This window comes from Salmo salar, chromosome ssa10, assembly GCF_905237065.1.
Source record: "Salmo salar chromosome ssa10, Ssal_v3.1, whole genome shotgun sequence".
Taxonomy (NCBI): Eukaryota; Metazoa; Chordata; class Actinopteri; order Salmoniformes; family Salmonidae; genus Salmo; species Salmo salar.
In genome coordinates this window covers 22,680,801-22,705,766 of record NC_059451.1, presented here as the reverse complement: position 1 = coordinate 22,705,766, position 24,966 = coordinate 22,680,801, and the positions used below count along the sequence as shown (strand labels likewise).

General features: G+C 43.4%; 1 protein-coding gene across 1 annotated transcript; it reads right to left on the bottom strand.

Moving 5' to 3' along the window:
• Positions 1 to 1,396: 1,396 nt before the first annotated feature.
• Positions 1,397 to 21,347, bottom strand: LOC106613792 (SHC-transforming protein 2). The gene is given in 14 exon segments (XM_014216409.2): positions 1,397 to 3,008; positions 3,238 to 3,402; positions 3,666 to 3,973; positions 4,155 to 4,281; positions 4,283 to 4,326; positions 4,997 to 5,090; positions 5,458 to 5,635; positions 5,972 to 6,098; positions 6,321 to 6,372; positions 6,572 to 6,625; positions 6,775 to 6,894; positions 6,990 to 7,050; positions 14,617 to 14,687; positions 19,116 to 21,347. Coding segments are annotated over 13 exon segments (2,088 nt in total). The 5' UTR covers positions 19,839 to 21,347; the 3' UTR covers positions 1,397 to 3,008; positions 3,238 to 3,273.
• Between the last annotated feature and the right edge of the window lie 3,619 nt (positions 21,348 to 24,966).

The following is a 24,966-nucleotide window of genomic DNA, read 5'->3' as shown; positions in this document are numbered from 1 at the left end:
CTTATTTACATAAGTATTCAGACCCTTTGCTATGAGACTTGAATTTGAGCTCAGGTGCATCCTGTTTCCATTGACCCTCCTTGAGATGTTTCTACAACTTGATGGGAGTCCACCTGTGGTAAATTCAATTGATTGGACATGATTTGGAAAGGCACACATCTGTCTACATAAGGTCCCACAGTTGACAGTGCATGTCAGAGCAAAAACCAAGTCATGAGATTGAAGGAATTGTCTGTAGAGCTCCGAGACAGGATTGTGTCAAGGCACAGATCTGGGGAAGGGTATCAAAACATTTCTGCAGTATTGAAGGTCCCCAAGAACACAGTGGCCTCCATCATTCTTAAATGGTTGGAACCACCAAGACTCTTCCTAGAGGTGGCCGCCAGGCCAAACTGAGCAATCGGGGGAGAAGGGCCTTGGTCAGGGAGGTGACCAAGAACCCGATGGTCACTCTAACAGAGCTCCAGGGTTCCTCTGGGGAGATGGGAGTACCTACCAGAAGGACAACCGTCTCTGCAGCACTCTACCAATCAGGCCTTTATGGTAAAGTGGTCAGACGGAAGCCACTCCTCAGTGAAAGGCACATAAAGGACTCTCAGACCATGAGAAAGGCCATCCCTACAGTGAAGCATGGTGGTGGCAGCATCATGCTGTGGGGATGTTTTTCAGTGACAGGGACTGGGAGACTAGTCAGGATCGAGGGAAAGATGAACGGAGCAAAGTACAGAGATCCTTGATAAAAACCTGCTCCAGAGCGCTCAGGCCCTCAGACTGGGCGAAGGTTCACCTTCCAGAAGGACAACAACCCTAAGCACACAGCCAAGACAACGCAGGAGTGGCTTCAGGACAAGTCTCTGAATGTCTTTAAATGGCCCAGCCAGAGCACGAACTTGAACCTGTTCGAACATCTCTGGAGAGACCTGAAAATACCTGCACTGCGATGCTCCCCATCCAACCTGACAGAGCTTGAGAGGATCTGCAGAGAAGAATGGGAGAAACTCCCCAAATTCAGGTGTGCCAAGCTTGTAGCGTCATACCCAAGAAGACTCTAGGCTTTCATTGTTGCCAAATGTGCTTTAACAAAGTACTGAGTAAAGGGTCTGAATACTTATGTAAATGTGATATTTCAGTTATGTATTTTTTATACATTTGCAAAATTTCTAAAACACTGTTTTGCTTTGTCATTATGGGGTATTGTGTTCAGATTGATGAGGGTGGGGGGCGACGATTTAATACATTTTTGAATAAGGCTGTAACGTAGCACAATGTGGAAAAAGTCAAGGGGTTTGAATACTTTCCCGAATGGACTGTATATATCTGACCAACAGCCTAACGACAAAACATCAACCAGTTGACTGATTGAGGTCAGCCCTAAATCAGGCACATTTGAATAACCTTAATATTGACATATTTTATTGCAAAAAATGCATTTAGTTCAAAGACGAGTAGATACAAGACAGCCCTGAGAAAGCAAAGGGGTAATTTTAGAAAAGTTGCATAAAGTATACTAACATCACAGAAAGCCATGTCCTCTGTCTTTCCCCTTTGAGACAAAGACACAGCAGAGACCAAAGGATCCCCTATCTATTGATCAAACATGTTGCCATTAACACAGAATCCTGATCAAATCAGTTAGGGCCCATGCCCGCAAAGATTATTGATTGGAGGACTCGTACAATAGAACAGGAAGCACATAATAGGACAACCAATCAGAACACACAGTGGGAGGTGCTACAGTATACAGTATCCCCTCCCCCCCATTAATCAGCAGCTTATAGAAGTTTCACAATAAAAATGGATGATTTCTTTCAGTCCACTCTATCCATTGATTAAAGTATGGTTTGGCATGGCAAGAAAATGTGTAATTTGCGCTCAGGGCATACATACATTCCACACTACTGACTTTCTTCGGTGGTAGATGTAGAATTTATGACACTTTACAAGCGATTTGAGAGGAAAGATATGAAACACATGGACAATTAAGGCACTGAACTGAACTGAGGAGATGTTCATTATATATACACTGAGTCATTTGTTGTAATGTAGTCTGCCTTCTGAGAGTACAGGCTCTGACCAGTGCTCTCTTCATACAGTAGGCTTGATAATACACAACTCGGGTAGGTATTCAATGACGAGCTATGACTGTCCGATACAAACACTTTGACAAGTATGTGGTTATAATTGAACAATCACATTGATATTCAGAGTTCTGCCCATGTATTTTGTGTTATGTAGTCTTGTGGATATTGAGGGGACAGAGGGACAGACACATGTTCTAGGTTTGTGTCTGGTTAGTACTTTATCTCTAAAGTATATGCTATCAGATATTTAAAGCCTGCAGAATTTGGTCCTGAGATTACATATGAATAAATCTCATGAAGGTGCAGTTGCTACTGCTGCAGATGAACAGTATATAAAAGTCCATTAAAGCATCCCAATGTCTGAGGAGCAAAGAACTGCATTCTGATGAAACAATTGAGTGATCTTTTTCTGCCAGGAGTTTCTTACATATCATTTACAATGTTTTTTGTCTATGAATGTTCACATTTGTTCAGTGAAAGACACAGGGAACCCAAATCATTCTGGGACTGTGCATGACTACAGCAGTTTGAGATTCAGTATGAGGTGCAACATCATCATGCACTCGAAAATAATGATTTCCTATGGAACAACTACTGTTTCTCACTGTGATGATGTCATCTGACCTTGGACCATCTGTGACCTCTGACCTAGAATTCCATCCTTGTGATTGTCTGGTCTGTTACCTCCTGTTCTGAGGCATCCAGGTGTTTGTTAGCTTAATGACTGCATGCTGAGAGTTCAGGTGGAAATGGTGGACAGTTGTGGGCACTGCGGGAGGAAGCCAAGTACTGTAGCGATGCCCCTGTGTCCTGGGCAGAGGGACTCGCCTGTGTCCTCCTACCCCAGTGAGCGCTCTGATTCTGGGGATATGGATATGGCAGTGAAGATTTTCCTCCCTTGGGCTTACATGGACACACCTCTGACTCCTGGTGAAACAGGCAAAATTGGAAAACTTTCAAAGGATATCACTCAAACACATATTAGAGAACTAGACCAATAGAAGACAAAAATCTAGAACATAAACTTTATTAATACAGTATCATGTATCAATAATCTGCCCACACTGAAACAAAGGTTATCACAAGACTGTCATTTTAATCTAGAACTAGGCAGTGCTGAGCACAATCACTTTGGGCTGTCATTGCTGTCTCTTACCATTTCAGAAAGTCATCCCCTCTGTGGCTGGCTGGGTCACTGTTTCCTCTGGACCACCTGTTTGAGGTGCAGCTCGCTCTCGGCCGCCACGATGGGCAGCTCGTTCTTCAGGTGGTAGCTGATCAGGTGACTAATGCTCTCAAACAGCATGTCTTTGGTGCGTACCTGACAGTGACGAGGAGGAGTGGGCTAACAGATGTTAGCAGGTCACCACATATTTAAGGATGCTAACAAGAATGCTTCTGATACTATTATTTTGCACTCAACAATGCTAATGCTAGGCTATAGCTAAGTGGCTGACACCATTTCCATATAAAATATATACTCTATGGGGCAAATCCTAATTTTCACTTAAGTAGAATTTTCACTTAGTCATGCATTGATGTCAATAGGTGACTGTTGTAAAATGTGAGGTGATTATCACTCACCACTCCCTCTGGGTCCACCAGTAGCAGGTGTTTGGGCAGACCACAATGCATGCCCGTCAGGACATACTGGCCTGGGTTGGTGGCACTGTCTCGTACCAGGAAGTCCCCGTCTCGGACCAACAGTTTCTCAGCATCACGGCGGCTCATACGACCGTGGTACCAGGCCTCCCGCCGGAGCTGCTCCTCTGTAGGGGCGACAGGGGCACGACGTCGGGGCGGGCTGGGCCACTGGTCCTTCAAAACACACACCCCACCGTTACCACCGACACCACCAGCCTCGTGCATCTTTAGAGCATCCTCAAAGGGTCCTGCAGAGAACCAGGAAAAGTGAGAACACATGCATGGCACACACGTGGAACCTGTAACATGAATGACATCATCCATACATGCCAACCCTATTTCCCAGATACTCCCTTCATCTTGAATAATAATATCTCTATTGTGTCAGTGGCTGTGTTCAGTGGATGGATAGCTGTTGATGAGACTCACTCATGTCAAAGATGTCTTTCATGGGGCTGTCTGGCCCCCAGTCCCCCCTGTGGCCCTCTGCTCCCTGCTCCAATCCCTCCAGACTCTGGGTGTTCACATATAGGTGCTCCTCATAGTCCCTGCTCCCCTGGAGGCTGGCCATCTGCTCGCTGGTAACCATCTGATGTCAGACCTGTCAATCACAACTCAGTTTACTAATACATAGCTACTTACACACTCTCTGCAATATTCTTACTTAAAAAATAAAGTATCCACAAACATTGTAATATCTGTGACTTGCAGTATTGTGACCTGTAGTACCATATCAGACTACCGTAATTTCCGGACTATTGAGTGCACCTGAATATTATAAGCCGCACCCACTGAATTAAAAAATATATATTATTTTGAACATAAATAAGCCGCACATGTCTATAAGCCGCAGGTGCCTACCGGTACATTGAAACAAATGAACTTTACATAGGCTTTAACGAAACACGGCTTGTAACAAAAATAAATAGGCTTTAACGAAACACGGCTTGTAACAAAAATAAATAGGCTTTAACGTAAAATGACTACCGTAATCAGAATGATGGGAAGTTTGAGAGCACTCGATTTAATCTAAACAGTAAACAAAAAAGTTGTTTGACCTTAACCCATTCGGCAATTTCATTGGTCTAATGAAAGCTTCATGCCGCCAAAAACCTGAGCACGTCACAGAATGTTTTTTTATTTTTTGAAAAAAAAAATTGAAAGCGGGAAAAATCCATATATTAGCCGCGTCATTGTTTAAGCCGCGAGGTTCAAAGCGTGGAAAAAAGTTGCGGCTTATAGTCTGGAAATTACGGTACATAGTGTCTCACCTGAGCTGCTGTTGTTTTCAGTATCCCAGTGAAGCTCGTAGCACAGCTGACCTGAAGGGCAGGAAGCTGTGTCTCTCCTGGACGGAGAACCCATCTAAAAACAGATGCCCAAAACTCACATTAGCATTAGACTCTTCAGACCACCGGGTAATAAATAGTTCCACTTCTACAGACACCATATGTTTGAATCCTCAGTATAGGCTGCAGGGTATGAGCAAGACTTTCCTCTCACCAATTAGCTAACCCAGAGGCCTGGTTTCTATCTCGAGTGATATCAATCTCTTGTAATTATGTAGCAGGCACATCTACAAGACAGTTATTGGGTTCCCTGCTACTGTATGCTCACAGTTCTCTCTCTTCTCTGAGACTTTATGTTGAAAAGCCAGGCAAGGTCATAAGTCATGTGTCCAGAAATACTATATCAAAGGGTTTGGTGGTGAGGCTGGAGGCTAGGGAATCACCTGCACTGCCTTGCTCTCTGGTTGGCTGTGGACGTGGCCCAGCAAGGCCGTACAAGGCTTCAGCCTTGAGTCCACCACTCCCCCAAAAGGAGGCACCTTCCCAGGGATGCTGTTGTAGTAGTCGTGCTCCAACGAGTCCTCGTCATCTCCCCACGCCGAGTCTTCTGTCCTGATGTTCCTGAGGTGACACGGTTAGAATAGAGGTAATTTAATTCCCAAATATGACAAGGCAAGGGATCAGATACCTCCTCCACATTCGATAACGTTAAACACTAGAGTTGAATGTTTCTATTGTTGGTAGCAGGAGATACATTTGAAACCAGAGCAGAGCAGGTACGTTACAATTCTCCTGTCTACCTGGTGACACTCCGCTTTAAATAACAGTTTTGATTTCGATGGATTGAAATCTGAGCACATCACATTTCTAGCAAGTGACTGAGCTAAAATATTTGAGTTTCATATTGAGTTGAGCGCGTGTCATCATCCCAGATTCACTGCAGTGGCCCTGTCTCACCTTTCCATGGTGGGGATGGCTTTGGGAGGGCTGTGGAGGTACTGTTTAAACTGCAGTTCGAAGGCCTGCCCGATGGTGCTGATGACATTCTGAGCTAAACCGTCACAACACTCCAGGATATGGCATGCTGAAGAGAACATAGAGGATATGAGTGCCGCAACGCCACTGTGAGAATAACAACTTATATTTTCAAGAAAAAAATTGAAAAGCCTATATCTTTAAGTTAAACAAGCATTAGTAAACCATAATGCCAGCAAATCCTAATGCGTTTAATGCCAGGAAAAAACTGCATAGCTTTGTTTCTGTTTATGAAATACAATAGTAAACTGAATAGTGTGTAAGGAGATACCTCTCTGATTGACTGGATCTTTGGCCACATAAGCAACATAATCGGGCGTGTCCTGCAACAGAGGGAAAAACCTCAATAAACTCTGATGAATTAGGATATAATTGCATTAGAGGCCGTATTGATCATGAAGTCATGGGATTGGAAAGCGGTCAAAAGCAACCAAGTCAGACATGCAGTCTGCCAAGCGGCCCATGTCAACAAACAGACAGAGAAAGCAAAGCACAAAGTGCACTTATGCTGCAAACTCTCACCGTGTCTCCCCCAGAGGCAAAGGAGATGGACTGCATGGGATGGTGTGCTATCACCTATGAAAGAGGAAGAGAGGGAGGTGCAGCTTTTATATCCATCCTTCATCACATCAAATAATCTACAATTCAGCTATCCTGTTAGGACAACAGGATTCTAAAGATTGAAATGTATTGTTTGTGTTGCATTAGTTGAAGAGATCTCCAACCTGTCGTGTGGTGGGGATGAGCAAGCTGAGACCCTCTATAGAGATGTTGACAGCGATGCTCATACCAGCGAAGCGCAGGTTACTCTTCCCCATGATGGACTGCAGGGCCTTGTTAATGTTCTACAGGACATGAGCACAGAGCCTGGGCTTAGCATCACACACACACACCCACATACACAATTTAACTAGTGTTGCATCAAAATACGTTCACGCACCTTCCTCCTCCAGGCCCCTTTACCCCCAGGCACAGCTTCACACAGTCTGTTGATGGCCTCCCTGGGTGGGTGGAGAGGGGGAGAGGAGAGGTGGAGGGGTCAGAATGACAACACACAGACAGTTACCCCCATAATGAATCCCAAATCTCCCCTAAACCATACCCTTTACAAACAGCAAATCTGAGCATCATGGTAATAGTTCCATCTTGCCCTTTGATAGGCTAGAAGGGCATCTTGCCATATTGGATACATCTAGCCAATCCTTTCAGATCAACTAAAGTGCCTAGATGATAGAGGCCAGGGGTCAATTTGGAATTCAGCTTCAAGCAGCTACATGGGAAAAGGTTGAAAAGTCTAACTGTACTCCATCATCATCATCATCCTATAGACAGCGTACGGGTAAAGTAGTTGCATAAACTATAAAAAGAGCAGGTCAGTGGCCCTTCCCTCAGCCTCAGGCCATGGTCAGAGGTCAGGAGTCACCAATCCATCTCAGTTCAAAGGACACAGGGGCCCTCAGAATAAAGCAGGACAGCAGACGTCTAATCTCAGGTTACACACGGCTAACAGGAACACTTAATATCATAATCACATTTAGCTGAGTTCACATAAACAAATTCTCCCCAGTAAATTCTATTAGGGTAAGGAACACAAGTATCTCAGCATGATTGAAAGTAACAGCGTAATGTCTTGGTCTGATGATTTATGTGCTCATCAGGCTCTATTTGATTTGCATTCATTTTCCTCTCCATTTTGTTTCCAATCAGAAGCGTGTGGTGTACTACTGCAGTGTATTCTATGTCATTAGGCTGTGAGCATGGGGAGCATTGGGGACTTATGAGGGATGATGTCTGATGATATCCCCTTGTGTGGTGGCAGAGTTAGCCGGAACACAGGGTCTGTCAGGGGACAGAGGGGACAGGTGCGGCTGGCTGCCAGAGTCAAGGACCCGGCCCCTATCAATTGACTCGTAAATATTTAAAAAGCAGGAGCGGCCGTCTCCAGTAAAGGACTTCTCAAAGAGACTCAACTCGCCGCCTGGGAGAATATTAGTGCATGCAATGTGTGAAACTTACTCTTCAGCCTGAAGTGTCCCCACTTGCACTACCAAATATCTAGCTTTTCATGTGGTGCGACTAGTAAGATGCTTCAGGAGGGCTGTCATGTGTGCTAGCAACGCAGAGGTCCTGGGTTTGTGCCTCGTGTGAGACGAATCAGAAGGAAGTGGTACTCGCTAAACAAGCAGCGTGACGTCCTTTACACATGGATAATGGACGTGAGTGTTTGTTTGCAGTATCTTTCCTGGCCAAGTACAGTCCCATCCCACATAAAAATAATACTACAGTTTACTATAGAATACTACAGTACTTACTAAAGAATGATATAGTAAACAGTAGTGTACTGTAGAATACTATACTACACATTGTAGTATCCCTCGATCATTTGTAGTACTTACTTACTATAGAATGTTGTAGAATACTATAGTAAACACTACAGTATTATCAGTTTTAAAAAAACACTGTAGTAAATACTACAGTAATGTCCGCAAAAACATTACAGTCCGCAACTATAGTAAATATTATAGGATTTAATTGACATATACCCTGCCCATTCCCCTCACCCATATTGCAATTTGTGCCATCCATAAGTGAGAAACCTACATGCCAAGTATAGACCATTTATTGTGTTCCCTACAGGTTATGGAAAAGCGCAGAAGCTCTGAACTATCTGTTCAGACCCCAGTCGTACAGGTTATGGAAAATGTGCTCTTTTAGTATTTCTCCAGTAAGTTTCCTGAAGGAGAAATCCCCCACTTCTATGATAATCAAAGATAACCAAACAAAAACACAATAGTAAATACTACAGTAATGTCTTCAAAATAACTACAGTATACTACAGTCCGCAAAAACACTACAGTAAATACAATAGTATAGTACATTCTGAAAAACAATACAGTAAATACTACAGTGTACTAGAATCTGCAAAAACACTACATGAATACTTTAGTATATATTACAGTTTTCTTTTACTACATTATTTATACTATAGTTAACTGTGCATACTACAGTATACTACAGTGAATATTACAGTATTCACTGTAGTGTTTTTGTGGACTTAACAGGAAAAAACACTACAGTGAACACTATAGTATTTATACCATAGTATAATATAGTATTTTTTCATGTGGGTTTGTAGAATATTGGCCCAAAACCATCACACTTTGACACCTGTCAAAGAAGACCTCCAGACTCATGCTGGACCGACTGATAATCAGTGTTCTCCAGTCAGTCTTTGAAGATGTGTCATGGGGAATGTCAGGCTCTTTCTTACTCTGATAAATAACAAGTGACTCCAGAAAAGACACAACAGGAAAAACCAAATAGAAGCGGAACAGGAAACCTCAACTAAATGTAATTCAATTAAATGAATTAATCCGGAATGCACGGTAAAATGGAGACATCCCCAATCTCTTCTTCAACATCCTTAAACAATAACAGTATAATGTAAACAGATGTCATTCTGAAAGAAATGGCAATATTGAACTTCTTATTATGCTACTAAGTTATTCAAATGGAACACTGTTAAATTCATTATTTCATAGATCTTGCCATAACACTGTCATAAATACATACATTTTCAATCTCTGCTCTTCTCCCTATTCCTTGTTGTCTCCTACATGCATATTCCAGCAGGCAGGCAGGGGAGTGTCCGCGTGGACCACTGCAGCTCAGCTCTCAACAGTCATTAGCGAACATCATCAATAATAGATCTCTCCATCACTCAATTTCTGCCTCTCCCCCTGCACTTAAACCGTGTGTGTGTGTGTGGGGGCGGCTCAGATTACTGGCAATCGATCATGGAGGAGGGAAAGATCGGTCTGGTGTTCAAGATTACACACAATGTAGCATCACCACCTCTGAGGGTATTTTTTAACCTCTGCTCAGACCAAAATAGCAGGGTCACAAGCAAGTAAACAAAAACTGAAATTAAAATAAAATTAAACCATCATAAATTATGTTCAGTTGTAGGTTTTTGGGGGGCAGGAATTTAATTTTTTTTTTAAATTAAATTAATTTTTTTATGGAGTTTTCAAACCTGAATCTGGCGGATCACATTGGCATTGACTTTCTAATTTAAAAGTAGACAGCGAGATGACGTTGTTATGAGCTGCACCGCAGATATCGGGGACGTTTGAATGGTAAAGCGAAAGCAACAAACTGCAAACGACAGTAGAGGAATGAAGTCAGGGGTGGTTCATCTGCGACAGATAAAAACCGGAAACTACATGCTGACTACACGTCTGCTGTCGTGTGCGCGAGCGTTGCAAAATAAATATATACATACATGTTATTCAATCATTGCACCCACACTGCTGGTGCACGTCAACGAGCGGCTGCGTAGCCAGGTGCTAAAATATAATTTAGTTCTCTTTGTGACAATTGACGCCCTGCAGGTCCCGCCTCTCCCATCTCCTCATTGGTTTTTAGAAGCATATACCCACATAGATGTTTGATAGATGAACTGAGGTCCACACTCCAGTCCAGTCAGTTGTGGTAATTCACCTTAAAGTTGGTTGCCAACCGCCATATAAAGTCCAAAGAAGAAGAAGCCTGAAGGAGGAGAGATTACTAGAAATGATTTTTTAAAACCTTTTTATCTGTGGATTAATTGTTGGAGTAGAGGACCTTGTGCGTTTCAGGTAAAATAACAACCCAATGTTTATATCCGAGGACAAATTAGCTAGCAACAGCTAGCTAGCTAGCTAAATTGACATAAATATTTTATGCTTTTTGACCTGTCCCCAAATTAGTATAGTTGGTTCAGAGTTCGTTTTGATATTTCAACCTGCATGTCCTGATCGCGTCTGGTGTGCGTGCGATCGTGTCTGATCGCGTCAAAATGCGTGCGATGGCGCACATGGACACACGCGCGGTCTGGTCAGCATGTAATTTTCCAACAGCAAGGCTCAGATCAACATGGCAGTGTTGCCTTTGTTAATAAAATGTGTTCTTTATTATGGCGAAGTAAACATGTATTTTTTTTATTTATTTATATCTTTTTTATTTCACCTTTACTTAACCAGGTAGGCAAGTTGAGTAGAAGTTCTCATTTGCAACTGCGACCTGGCCAAGATAAAGCAAAGCAGTTCGACACATACAACAACACAGAGTTACACATGGAATAAACTAACATACAGTCAATAATACAGTAGAAACAGTCTATATTCAGTATGTGCAAATGAGGTAGGATAAGGGAGGTAAGGCAATAAATAGGCCATGGTGGCGAAGTAATTACAATATAGCAATTAAACACTGGAATGGTAGATGTGCAGAATATATACTGCTCAAAAAAATAAAGGGAACACTTAAACAACACATCCTAGATCTGAATGAAATAAATAATCTTATTAAATACATTTTTCTTTACATAGTTGAATGTGCTGACAACAAAATCACACAAAAATAATCAATGGAAATCCAATTTATCAACCCATGGAGGTCTGGATTTGGAGTCACACTCAAAATTAAAGTGGAAAACCACACTACAGGCTGATCCAACTTTGATGTAATGTCCTTAAAACAAGTCAAAATGAGGCTCAGTAGTGTGTGGCCTCCACGTGCCTGTATGACCTCCCTACAACGCCTGGGCATGCTGCTGATGAGGTGGCGGATGGTCTCCTGAGGGATCTCCTCCCAGACCTGGACTAAAGCATCCGCCAACTCCTGGACAGTCTGTGGTGCAACGTGGCGTTGGTGGATGGAGCGAGACATGATGTCCCAGATGTGCTCAATTGGATTCAGGTCTGGGGAACGGGCGGGCCAGTCCATAGCATCAATGCCTTCCTCTTGCAGGAACTGCTGACACACTCCAGCCACATGAGGTCTAGCATTGACTTGCATTAGGAGGAACCCAGGGCCAACCGCACCAGCATATGGTCTCACAAGGGGTCTGTGGATCTCATCTCGGTACCTAATGGCAGTCAGGCTACCTCTGGCGAGCACATGGAGGGCTGTGCGGTCCCCCAAAGAAATGCCACCCCACACCATGACTGACCCACCGCCAAACCCGGTCATGCTGGAGGATGTTGCAGGCAGCAGAACGTTCTCCACGGCGTCTCCAGACTCTGTCACGTGCTCAGTGTGAACCTGCTTTCATCTGTGAAGAGCACAGGGCGCCAGTGGCGAATTTGCCAATCTTGGTGTTCTCTGGCAAATGCCAAACGTCCTGCACGGTGTTGGGCTGTAAGCACAACCCCCACCTGTGGACGTCAGGCACTCATACCACCCTCATGGAGTCTGTTTCTGACCGTTTGAGCAGACACATGCACATTTGTGGCCTGCTGGAGGTCATTTTGCAGGGCTCTGGCAGTGCTCCTCCTGCTCCTCCTTGCACAAAGGTCGGAGGTAGCGGTCCTGCTGCTGGGTTGTTGCCCTCCTACGGCCTCCTCCACGTCTCCTGATGTACTGGCCTGTCTCCTGGTAGCGCCTCCATGCTCTGGACACTACGCTGACAGACACAGCAAACCTTCTTGCCACAGCTCGCATTGATGTGCCATCCTGGATGAGCTGCACTACCTGAGCCACTTGTGTGGGTTGTTGACTCCGTCTCATGCTACCACTAGAGTGAAAGCACCGCCAGCATTCAAAAGTGACCAAAACATCAGCCAGGAAGCATAGGAACTGAGAAGTGGTCTGTGGTCCCCACCTGCAGAACCACTCCTTTATTGGGGGTGTCTTGCTAATTGCCTATAATTTCCACCTGTTGTCTATTCCATTTGCACAACAGCATGTGAAATTTATTGTCAATCAGTGTTGCTTCCTAAGTGGACAGTTTGATTTCACAGAAGTGTGATTGACTTGGAGTTACATTGTGTTGTTTAAGTGTTCCCTTTATTTTTTTGAGCAGTGTATATATATGCATATATGAATGTGCAAGTAGAGATACTGGGGTGCAAAGGAGCAAGATAAATAAATAAATACAGTATGGGGATGAGGTAGTTGGCTGGGCTATTTAGAGATGGGCTATGTACAGGTGCAGTGATCTGTGAGCTGCTCTGACAGCTGGTGCTTAAAGCTAGTGAGGGAGATATCAGCTTCAGTGATTTTTGCAGTTTGTTCCAGTCATTGGCAGCAAAGAACTGGAAGGAAAGGCAGCCAAAGGAAGAATTGGCTTTGGGGGTGACCAGTGAGATATACCTGCTGGAGCACGTGCTATGGGTGGGTGCTGCTATGGTGACCAGTGAGCTGAGATAAGGCGGGGCTTTACCTAACAAAGACTTGTAGATGACCTGGAGCCAGTGGGTTTTGCGACGAGTTTGAAGCCAGGGCCAGCCAATGAGAGCGTACAGGTCGTTTCTAACCCTCATATCACACACTCACAAACTGAAATCATAATATAATATGATGTGTGTACACATTGTACAATCAATTAGTGAGACAAAGCCTCAAATATCACATTTATTTGTATATCCACTGTACACATAAATCACGGCAAATTGGTTCCTGTTCACGTGGGTTAAACTGAAACACCCTAATGATTCGTTGGCAATAGAGCCTCCCACAATGCAGGCGATGGCTGCAGGATGAAGTTGGTAAAGAGCAACTGCAAAAACTTGCAGTCTTCTGCAGTCTAAACTTAATGACCTTTGATCACATGATTTTTGTAAAGTTCATGCAGTCTACATGTAGGAGCCAGTCGGACAGTTTTTATCTCCAGAATGAAAGGCGACTTGACAAAAGTGATCTGATCGAACACACCCATTGAGATGAGCACCATGCAAAACTTTGCTCTCACACAGTCAAACAGACTATCTGCGCATGTGCACGGATTCTTCACCCTGCTACAACGTGGTAGCTACGGGACCAAAACAGCTGAGAAGTTTAGCTTTGCACTTCAACGCTCCTGGTTGTTATGGAAATTGACTCACTACTACTGTTTACTTCCCACATCTACGTCATCTCGCTTCTGTAAGTCTACCTTTAAACCTAACCTATCCTTTGATTTGACCCCTCACCTTATGCATTTCTGCCCGACAGTGGCAAGAAGTAACATCCCTCCCCCCATAAAAAAAATAAACAAGAGTGTGCAAAGCTGTCATCAAGGCAAAGGGTGGCTACTTTGAAGAATCTAAATTATAAAATATATTTTTATTTGTTTAACACTTTTTTGGTTACCTCATGATTCCATATGTGTTATTTCATAGTTTTGATGTCTTCTCTATTATTCTACAATGTAGAAAATGGTACAAATAAAGAAAAACCCTTGAATGAGTAGGTGTGTCCAAACTTTTGACTGGTACTGTATATACAACACGTAAATGGTTCCTAGCCTCCCACACAGGATACTTTCTGTCCCCAACACTAAAACAAAAACTGAAACAAAATAATATAAAAACGTAATATATACAACTTAAACAACTAGTAAAGTAGATCTGAAAAATAATTTAAACTAAATAGAATTTCAAATACAAATCTTAAAACTAATAGAAATAAAAACGAATATAAAAAACACAAAACTATAATAACCTGATTTGGTATCACTGTGACTCTTCTGTGTACCTTATCCTTCTAATCAGATCGGGTTCTACTGACTCATCACTAGCAGGGCAGAATCAACCCTCACTTACCTCGTCACCTGGGTCCGAGTGTTGAAGTCTAGCGATCGCATCGACTTTAACACCTCAATACAGCCCATGTACTGCAAAGATAGAAAAGATAGAAAAATACTTTATTACATGATAGATTTCCAACCAGATGTATTATTCTATAGATCATTTTTCTCAATCCAATTAAAGCACTTTAGGTCATGAGACTGGAACTGTCATGGCAGCCTTTTTCACTGATACGCGGTACTACGGCAATAGCATGTATCACACACCGTGTAACATGTATTTCCAGAATGGTTAACACATAACATGTATGACAATCATTTATACCATAGTACTAAAGGCCCAGTCATTTGCGGGCAGTGTGAGTGGCGGAGTGATGGCCAGATTAAGGTGGTAATAATGTCTCCATGACTAGATTAGCAACACTGAGAAGCCAGTGTATTCAGGGTACTGTAGCTGCAGAGGCCCCAGAGGAGCTGTGTGTGTGTGTGTGTGTGTGTGTGTGTGTGTGTGTGTGTCACTGGGGACCAGGCAAAGTGCTCTGGGAGAGGGGACTCCCATCAACTCCTACTACACCAAAAATACTATTATACAAGATACGTATGCTAAGTATACTAGGACATTAAATGTGCCACGTTACTGAACCATATCAGTATCGAGGTCATTTAAACATCATAGGCATAGGCCAAATTAGACTATGTTTAAATAGGCCACAACGGAGTCCTCATTTAGCTCCTCCCACCAGCATCCACTGAGATAGGATATGTATACTGTAGGGTAGTCGCCTTTACTTTCAAAGGTGTAGAGCGTCTACTAAGCTCCTATCATTCATGTCCATGCATCCTCATTAGACTCAAGCTCAATCAATGTCTTCTTAGTTTGTTGTCTGGATATGTTGTTGTGGCTGGCTGCTGCCAGAGACAGGGAGAGAAATAATCAGGCTAACTCCTCTGCCTGAGAGCTAAATGAGCACCCTAACCAGATTAGGAGACTGGGGAAGTCTTCCATCAGTCAGACAGTCTTCTTCTTCTCCCTCTCTTTCCCTCTCCTTCTCTCTCTCAATGCCTTCATTGTCACACTCTCTTCCGCACGATACACTGTCCCATCGAGCTCTCAACTTTCCTTCCGCCCCCCGGCAGAATCTCTAATACTCCCTTCCTGGAACCAGTGATGCAGCGTTTCCAAGAAACATTCCAGAGAAATGGCGAAAATGTGCCTTTCTTCTCTGAAAGAGACGCCATCTCAGCCACTGCCTTGCCTTCAAGGAAGTGAACATCAACGAAGGATATCTATCATATTACTGGGGCTAATCTGGCCCCACTATCACTGCAACAGAGAACATCCTGTTCACGTCTCCAGCCAAAGTTTATTATCTAATATCTCTGCTGCTGCTGCTCGGCTCTCCAGATAGAAGTAGGGGCCAGCAGGGAGAGACTGGCAAGGGGCTCATGTTGCTCAGTGGAAAAGGTATACTGTACTGTCGCTACCTGTCAGTTGAACCAAGTTGCGGTTTGCCAGGTCAGGAAGTCTGCATTGCAGTGGCTTGGCTCTTGAAGTGGCAGATGCAGGGCCGCCACACCACGAATGCTGGTTTAACTTGCCCGGATGGTTGGCTGGCCGCGATGCAAGAAAGGAAGTGACTAGGTGGAAATGTGCAGAAAAGAAGATACACACTACATGGTAAGTATATGGACACCTGCTCGTCGAACATCTCATTCCAAAATCATGAGCATTAATATGGAGTTGGTCCCCCCTTTGCTGCTATAACAGCCTCCACTCTTCTGGGAAGGCTTTCCACTAGATGTTGGAACATTGCTGCGGGGACTTGCTTCCATTCAGCCACAAGAGCATTAGTGAGGTCGGGCACTGATGTTGGGTGCTTAGGCCTGGCTCGCAGTCGGAGTTGCAATTTATCCCAAAGGTGTTCGATGGGGTTGAGATAAGGGCTCTGTGCAGGCCAGTAATTTTCTTCCACATTGATCTCGACAAACCATTTCTGTATGGACCTCGCTTTGTGCATGGGGGTATTGTCATGCTGAAACAGGAAAGGGCCTTCCCCAAACTATTGCCACAAAGTTGGAGGCACAGAATCATCTAAAATGTCATTGTATGCTGTATCATTAAGATTTCCCTTCACTGGAACTAAGGGGCCTAGCCAAAACCCTGAAAAACAGCCCCAGACCATTATTCCACCTCCACCAAACTTTACAGTTTGCACAATGCATTCAGGCATTCTCTTGGCATCCACTAAACCCAGATTCGTCCGTTGGCCTGCCAGATGGTGAGGCGTGATTCATCACTCCAGAGAATGAGCTTCCACTGCTCCAGAGTCCAATGGCAGTGAGCTTTACACCACTCCAGCCAACGCTTGAGCCGTTGCTGCTCCTAGACATTACAATAACAGCACTTACAGTTGACCGGGGCAGCTCTAGCAGGACAGAAACTTGATTGACTGATTTGTTGGAAATATGGAATCCTATGATGGTGCCATATTGAAAGTCACTGAGCTCTTCGGTACGGCCCATTCTACTGCCAATGTTTTCCTTTGGAGATTGCATGGCTGTGTGCTCGATTTTATACACCTGTCAGCAATGTGTGTGGCTGAAATAGCGGAATCCACTAATTTCAAGGGGTATCCACACACTTTTGGCCACGTGGTGTATGTCATGATGACAGAGAGAAAAGCAGAGAGCAGCATAAATCTGCTGTCATACAGACAGTAATAGATTCACTGGTGCTCCTCCCTGCACACCACATTATATAGAGAGGATGAAAAGACACAACGTCCCTTATATACACACATCTTATCTGCCTGTCTTGCTGCAGGGGCCATTTAAATATTATTATAACGGATTAGGCTAGAGCAAACTGCTAATGAAAACTGGTGCAGGGCACAACCATAATACTTCCTGTAATGCTCTCTGGTGTTTCCTCTCAGTGTAGTATGTTTAGCTGCGGACTATATTAGGCATGGCAGAGTCAGAGGCGTTAATGTGAGGAAAGCACGGTTAGAGCTGAGGGAAGCCCCTGGCTGAGTGTTCTCTCTATGCTGTCTGCTACTACTACTCCTCAGTGTTAATGCAGATGGACCCTGCTATGTCACCCTAGTTCTTCCCTACCACGTGGGATACAAACGACTGTGATTAAATGTAATGGAGTATAGGAATGAATGGTGCCTGTGTGATGTAATTAGAAAGCGTGCTTGGGCCTAGACTGTGCTAATAAAGAGCCATGTTGAGACTGGGGGGAGTAGAGGAGGGGGGATGGGAAGAGCGAAGGGGCAGAGGGGATTGCTGAGGGGAGATCATTGACATTGACGTCAAACAGTCTGCCTTGGATGTAACCCATTGTGAGCCAGAATCACGGGCTTAGACTAGGAAATTACATCTTACTCACTAATTTCATTGGACAATATTATCATTTGTTTTCTATATTTCTCAGATATACTTCTATTTGTAAGTCAAATTTCAAGAAAATGTATTTATAAAGCCCTTCTTACATTAGCTGATGTCACAAAGTGCTGTACAGAAACCCAGCCTTAAACCCCAAACAGCAAGCAATGCAGATGTAGAAGCACAGTGGCTAGGAAAAACTCCCTAGAATGGCCGGAACCTAAGAAGAAACCTAGAGAGGAACCAGGCTTTGAGGGGTAAGTGTGGTTTGACCAAATGTGTGATAACACCTAAAGTATCCACTACCATCAGGATTTGTAAAAAGATCATTACCATTGTCACTGATTAAGACTTTATGTATTGTATGTATGTCTGTCCAAAATGATATGACATCCAATATTTCACTTAGGTGGAAACAATCAAACTAAGATCAAGAAACATGCCACTCACTCACACACACACTCGCACACACACTCGCAAACTAGCACACTCGCACACACACACACACACACACACACACACACACACACACACACGTATCTTTCATTCACCACATGCAATATGTGTTGTTCTATTTATGATTCCATTCTGTTTATTTCCTCCCTCCCACCCACCCTGAAGCCTGTAGGCTGACGCAGTCTCCCCACCACACCACAGCAAACAAAGCAGAGAGAGCCATCAATCTGGATGAAATCATGTATTCCTCCTCATCCTCGACCCATTGGGTTCATAACACACTGCCTGACATTTTAATGTCCAATTATATCCAAGAGACACCTTTAGGGTGGTGAATCATCTTAACGTTGATGTTGTTTCTAAGGAATGAGACGTCCCAAATGTTAACTGCAAACAGGATATCTTCTGACAGTTTTGTCTTATTAAAGCTTTACTGAGGGGATTTAAATGATTCACTATTCGACAGGTTTGTTTGTGAACAACATAACATGAACTCTGGGTGGAAACCATCAACAAGCTGTAAAATTATCGCTGATAGATACAGTATTTAACTGGATGGAAGACGACCCTTAAAAAATGCAATGCAGAAATGCTCAAATGTATGCTGATCGATAACAACATTTGGGTAATGCACAAAGCTGTAGAGGGGCTGCATGTATGGTTACTCACCCTGACTATGTAGGAAGCCCCAGGGCCTGTGATCTTCTTGTCTGGGTGCAGCCAGCCCTGGGAGGGCTTGTGGATGAAGCTGCCCTTCTGGTTGAAGTCCTCCCCTCCCAGCCACATGCCCTCCACCCTTGTCCTGCGGTTCATCCCCGCCCTGGATCCGCTGTGGCCCCCGGGGCTCCCTGTGCACTCTGCAGCCCCTGCGGCGTGGCCACCTGGACTGGCTGAGCCCGCTGCAGATCTCTGCCTGCTGATGGCCTGTAGAGAACAGGGGTTGACACACACAGGGTCACAGGAGTTCAAAACAGAAGCCAGACTGGCCACAGGACCATTGGGGGCAGAAGTTCCACTGGGGCTGTGCGAGCCCTGCGATGAGGGGGCTGCAGCCTTGCCCGAGTCCTTGCTGGAGTTGGAGTTGGAGGGGCTCCTACTGAGCAGTGAGTTAGAGAACTTCCACTGAGGCATCCTGGGGATGAGCATGCAGAAAGTGGTGGTGGCGTCCTGCTCCCCGTCCAGGCAGGGGGAGTCGGCCAGAGCAGGGGCTGCAGAGGAGGACCGGGGGATGGACTCCAGAGGAGGCAGGGGGGGAAGTGGCAGGCTGGGGGCGGAGGAGAGGACCACCGGGGTGGCCACCACTTTGCCGCTCATAGCTAAGCTCTGCATCAGGTCGTCGGAGGAGGTCACAGAGTCGTTGCGAAAGCGGCCATACTTTGGCTTAAGTAGCATGCCCGGAGGAGCAGCCTGAAGCAGAGGCTGAGAGGGGCTGACAGAGGGTGAGGGGAAGGGGAAAGGGGGAGGGGGAGAGGTGCAATGGAAGAGAGGGAAAAAATCTGCAAAATCTTCCGGAAATAGCTGTATCCCCTGTTGAGTGAGTGCTGTATGGTCCTCTCCCACTCACACAGGCTCATTTCACTCACCAGCCTCTCTGCATCTGAGCTGGCCTGCTCCAGCCTTCTCCCTTTCTCTGGCTCGCTCGCACGCTCCCCCACTCTCTCTCTCTCTCTCTCTCTCTCTCTCTCTCTGGGTGATGTCATTGTGTTATTGCTTGTCTATTCGCCCTGCCCAGCTGCTCTCAGACAGCATTAGCTATCACACATCTGCCTGACCCTCCCTCCTACCGCACACACACAAGCATTCACACACATGCACGCACGTTCATTCGTTCACACAGTCAGCATCTACATGCAGAGCACAGACACCATTTACACATTATATTGTCCCTGCATGTGGCAATGACAGAAAGACAGAGCTTCCCACCATAAGACATACCGTAGGCAATTACTGCAAAAGCAAAGCATGCATGCCTGCTGCCATTTTTAACAAAGACCATCAATTAATTATTTAGTGAAGAGAGTCAATACACATCATATTTTAGCTACTATACATTAACATCAATATTTCACATTTATGGGACTGAATTGTGCTGCCAGTATATTAAGACAAAGCAGCTGCGACTTTGACAAAATGCAATAAATTATCAGTGGTTGTAGAGATGTAAAACATTTGAGAAAAGCCCACTATACCTGAAATGTCCTATCTCTCTGCTCTCTACACTTCTGATTTCATAATGGGATGATGATGATGACTGAGAGCTGGGACTTGACTGAGGAACATGAACTCTTTGACAATCTTTTATTGTTTCGAATGTGAGAGAGTAACACCTCAAGGGAAACTCATTTATTAGTATTGTGCAATATGGGGTGCTGTGACGTTAGAAAACCCAATTTTCCTTTGGTGTTGACGTCAATGTCCCCAGTATCGCGTCCAAACTGCATCCTCTGTCACAGGCAACAAATAACAGGAAGTACTCTCCTCTGCTGTGTGGTTGGTGTGTGTTCTGTGACTGTAAGTGTTCACCACCCATCTCCCTACAGTATATAGAATACAAAGGTTTGTACTTAATCCATAACTACTAAAGGAAATAATAATTTAGCAAATGGTTTGGCACTGCACCTAAGTCAATAATAAGGAAAAAGCAATAATGATGATGTGCACCTGTCAACAATAAAGTAGATGAAATTAACTTATTTTCTAACTAGCATATGTAAAATTGTAATGAATGAATCAATTTATTTTTGCTATAGAATATGAAAACAATTCATATTCAGATTGACTATATAGACCCTTTTCCAGTACACAACACACTGACGTCAAGCACAGATGCACGCGACTGCTGGCGACAATAAGAAAGCCATCGCCCATTCAACATTGTCACGTCCTGACCCTAGTAAGATGTAATTTTCTATAGTAGAGTAGGTCAGGGCGTGACGGGGGTGTTTTGTGTTTTTCTATGTTTTCTATTTCTATGTTTAAGTTCTAGTTTTTCTATTTCTATGTTGGGGTTGTTTGGGTTAATCTCCAATTGTTTGGGTTAATCTCCAATTGGAGGCAGCTGATCCTCGGTTTTTTCTTCCTGTTTTGTGGGTTATTATCTTTTGAGTAGTGTTTGTTTCACTCTGCGGCACAGTTTGTTGTTGTTGTTGTTGTTGTTGTTGTATATTCAGCTATTTAGTGTATTGCAACACGCTGCACCTTGGTCCGCTCCTTCAAACAGCCGTGACAAACAGCCTAGATTTACGTTTGTATTACTTCTAAACAAAATTACTTTTTTGGGTTCTCATAATATGCTTACAATGATGTTTTGATTCTTGCTTGAATAGTCGCTAAGATTATATTTGGATGTGTTCTTTGCAAAATACCTATTTTGGATGCAGCAGTTGTTAGCTAAAATGCTAACTCTCATTGATATACTGTAGGTTGTAGCAAAAGCTAGCCAAAGAGACATTTTACTGGTTGAAGTTGAAGTGTTTTTTAAGTATAATGCAGTTGATTTGCGATGATGACAAACATTATATTAAGCAGGACATTATGCAGGACAAAAGTAGTATGAAATGCTTTTTTTTGCTGGCGTTCTATAAGAACTCCCCCTTGTTCTGACACCAACTTGCGCACATCGCCCTCATGCTGCAATGTTTGCAAACACAGAAAGGGGTCTATGAGTTCAAATCATTCGGTGTGATGGGGAAATATGGTCACGGCATGTGACTCATGTCCAATAATGGTAGAATGTAACATCCGATGTCCAAATGCACACATATTGATTGCATTTGTCATGAAACAGGCAAAAACTAAAAAAGCTAACAATACATTTCTACTGAGAATTACTCCCAGTAACAATCCCAGCCCGTCCCATCTGTGTGACCTCTCTCCCCATGTCTCCCCCTTACCCACCCTTCTCTCGAGATCTATCCACCGTCTTCTAAAGGCGCCTACTGAAGGAGATCAGACCTTTTAGCTCCCCACTCTAAACTCTTAGAAAGAAACGTGCTATCTAGAACCTAAACTGGTTCTTCGGCTGTCCCCATAGGAGAACCCTTTGAAGAACAGTTTTAGGTTCCAGGTAGAACCGTTTTGGACTCCAGGTAGAACCCTTTTGGGTTCCATGTAGGACCCTTTCCACAGAGGGTTTTTACCTGAAACCAAAAAGGGTTCTCCTATGGGGACAACCGAAGAACCCTTTTGGAACCCTTTTTTTCTAAGAGTGTAGTCCTCTCTCATTCTCTCACTTTCACATTACCACAGAAGGGGGAAGAGTCATCTCAGAAAGCCACAACAAAGTGGGTTAAGCAGGGATTTGTTCTGCTCACCTTTCTGGGAAAAATATTTTGTCATGCAGCAGATAATCAAACCCAAGGTCATATTATCAGACACACAGGAAGTGGACTTAGAATATTAATAGAGTGAAATACAATCATAAATCTGAAGCCATTCTGCTCTGGAACACTGCACTACTCAGCTCAAGTGATACAGTGACTTCATAAAGTATTCATACCCCTTGACATATTCTACATTTTGTTGTGTTACAGCCTGAAGTCAAAATGCATTAAATATGTTTTTTCTTACCCATCTACACGCAATACCCCATAATGACAAAGTGAAATTATGTTTTTAGAAATGTTTGCACATTTATTGAAAATTAAATACAGAAATATCTCACACACTTAAGTATTCACACCCCTGAGTCTATACTTTGTAGAAGCACCTTTGGCACTGATTACAGCTGTGAGTCTTTCGAGGTAAGTCTCTAAGAGCTTTCCACACCTGGATTGTGCAACATTTGCCCATTATTTAAAAAAGGTATCAAGCTCTGTGAAATTGGTTGTTGATCATTGCTAGACAAAAATTGTCAAGGCTTGCAATAGATTTTCAAGTAGAATTAGGTCAAAACTGTAACTCAGCCACTCAGGAACATTTACTGTCTTCTTGGTAAGCAACTCCAGTGTAGGTTTGGCCTTGTGTTTTAGGTTATTGTTCTGCTGAAAGGTGAATTCATCTCCCAGTGTCTGATGGAAAGCAGACTGAACCAGGTTTTCCTTTAGGATTTTGCCTGTCCTTAGCTCCATTCCATTTCTTTTTTACCCTGTAAAACTCCCCAGTCCTTAACGATTACAAGCATACCCATAACATGATGTAGCCACCACTATGCTTGAAAATATGAAGGGTGGTACTTAGTAATGTGTTGTATTGGATTTGCCCCAACCATAAAACGTAGTATTCAGGGCAAAAAGTTAATTGCTTTGCCATCATTTTTTGAAATATTACTTTAGTGCCTTATTGCAAACAGGATGCATGTTTTGGAATATTTTTTATACTGTACAGGCTTCCTTCTTTTCACTCTGTCAATTAGGTTAGTATTGTGGAGTAACTACACTCACAGCCATTCAACTCTGAGACTGTTTTAAAGTCACCATTGGCCGCATGGTGAAATCCCTGAGCAGTTTCCTTCTTCTCCGGCAACTGAGTTAGAAAGAATGCCTGTATCTTTGTAGTGACTGGGTGTATTGATACACCATCCAAATTGTAATTCATAACTCAAAGGGATATTCAATGTCTGCTTTTTTTTATTTTTAACCATCTACCAATAGGTGACCTTCTTTGCGAGGCATTGGAAAACCTCCCTGGTCTTTGTGGTTGAATCTGTGTTTGAAATGCACTGCTTGATTAAGAGACCTTACAGATAGTTGTATGTGTGGGGTACAGAGATATGGTAGTAATTCAAAAACCATGTTAAACACTATTATTGCACACAGAGTGAGTCCATGCAACTTATTAGTCTAAACATTTTGAAAAAACATATTTCCACTTTGACATTATGGGGTTTTGTGTGTAGGCCAGTGTAGGCCTTTAAATTCAGGCTGTAGTACAACAAAATGTAGAATAATTCAAGGGGTGTGAATACTTTCTGAAGATGCTGTAGATTAGAAAGCCAGTGGGCCTAATATAAACTTTCAAAAATTTGAATTAACAGGCTTTTTCAAAAATAATTAGAATGGCCAACATACTCACAACACACTGTGCATGGGCCGAGTTAGATATGTATTCATGCAATTATTCCACAGTGACCTCCATTACAGTACACAAACAACAACTAATGCTTTTAGGTTAGGCTTTGTATCCAATCATGTGATTTGTTTTGTAAAAATAAAATAAAAATGTACCTTTATTTAGGAGAGCATGTTAACATGGATGACCAAATAATTTACTGAATCACCTATTATCTAAGTAGAGTAACTAAAACATGCCACCCACTCATCCAAGGCAGAGCAGAACTCCATGGCTAGCTGCTCATACTGTAATACGCTGTAAAAACAAGTTCATTTGAGCTTAAATTGGATAAAGCCACAAAACAACCTGGTGACTTCCTCCAACAACCCAGACTTTGAGATGAAAGACAAACTTTTTGTTTTGCCCCACAATATATTACCTTAGTCCACAGTAATTCCTCAGCGGGCATAGTCTTGTTACTGCTCATGACATAGAGACATGGTTATTATGACACTAATTGAAAAAGCAA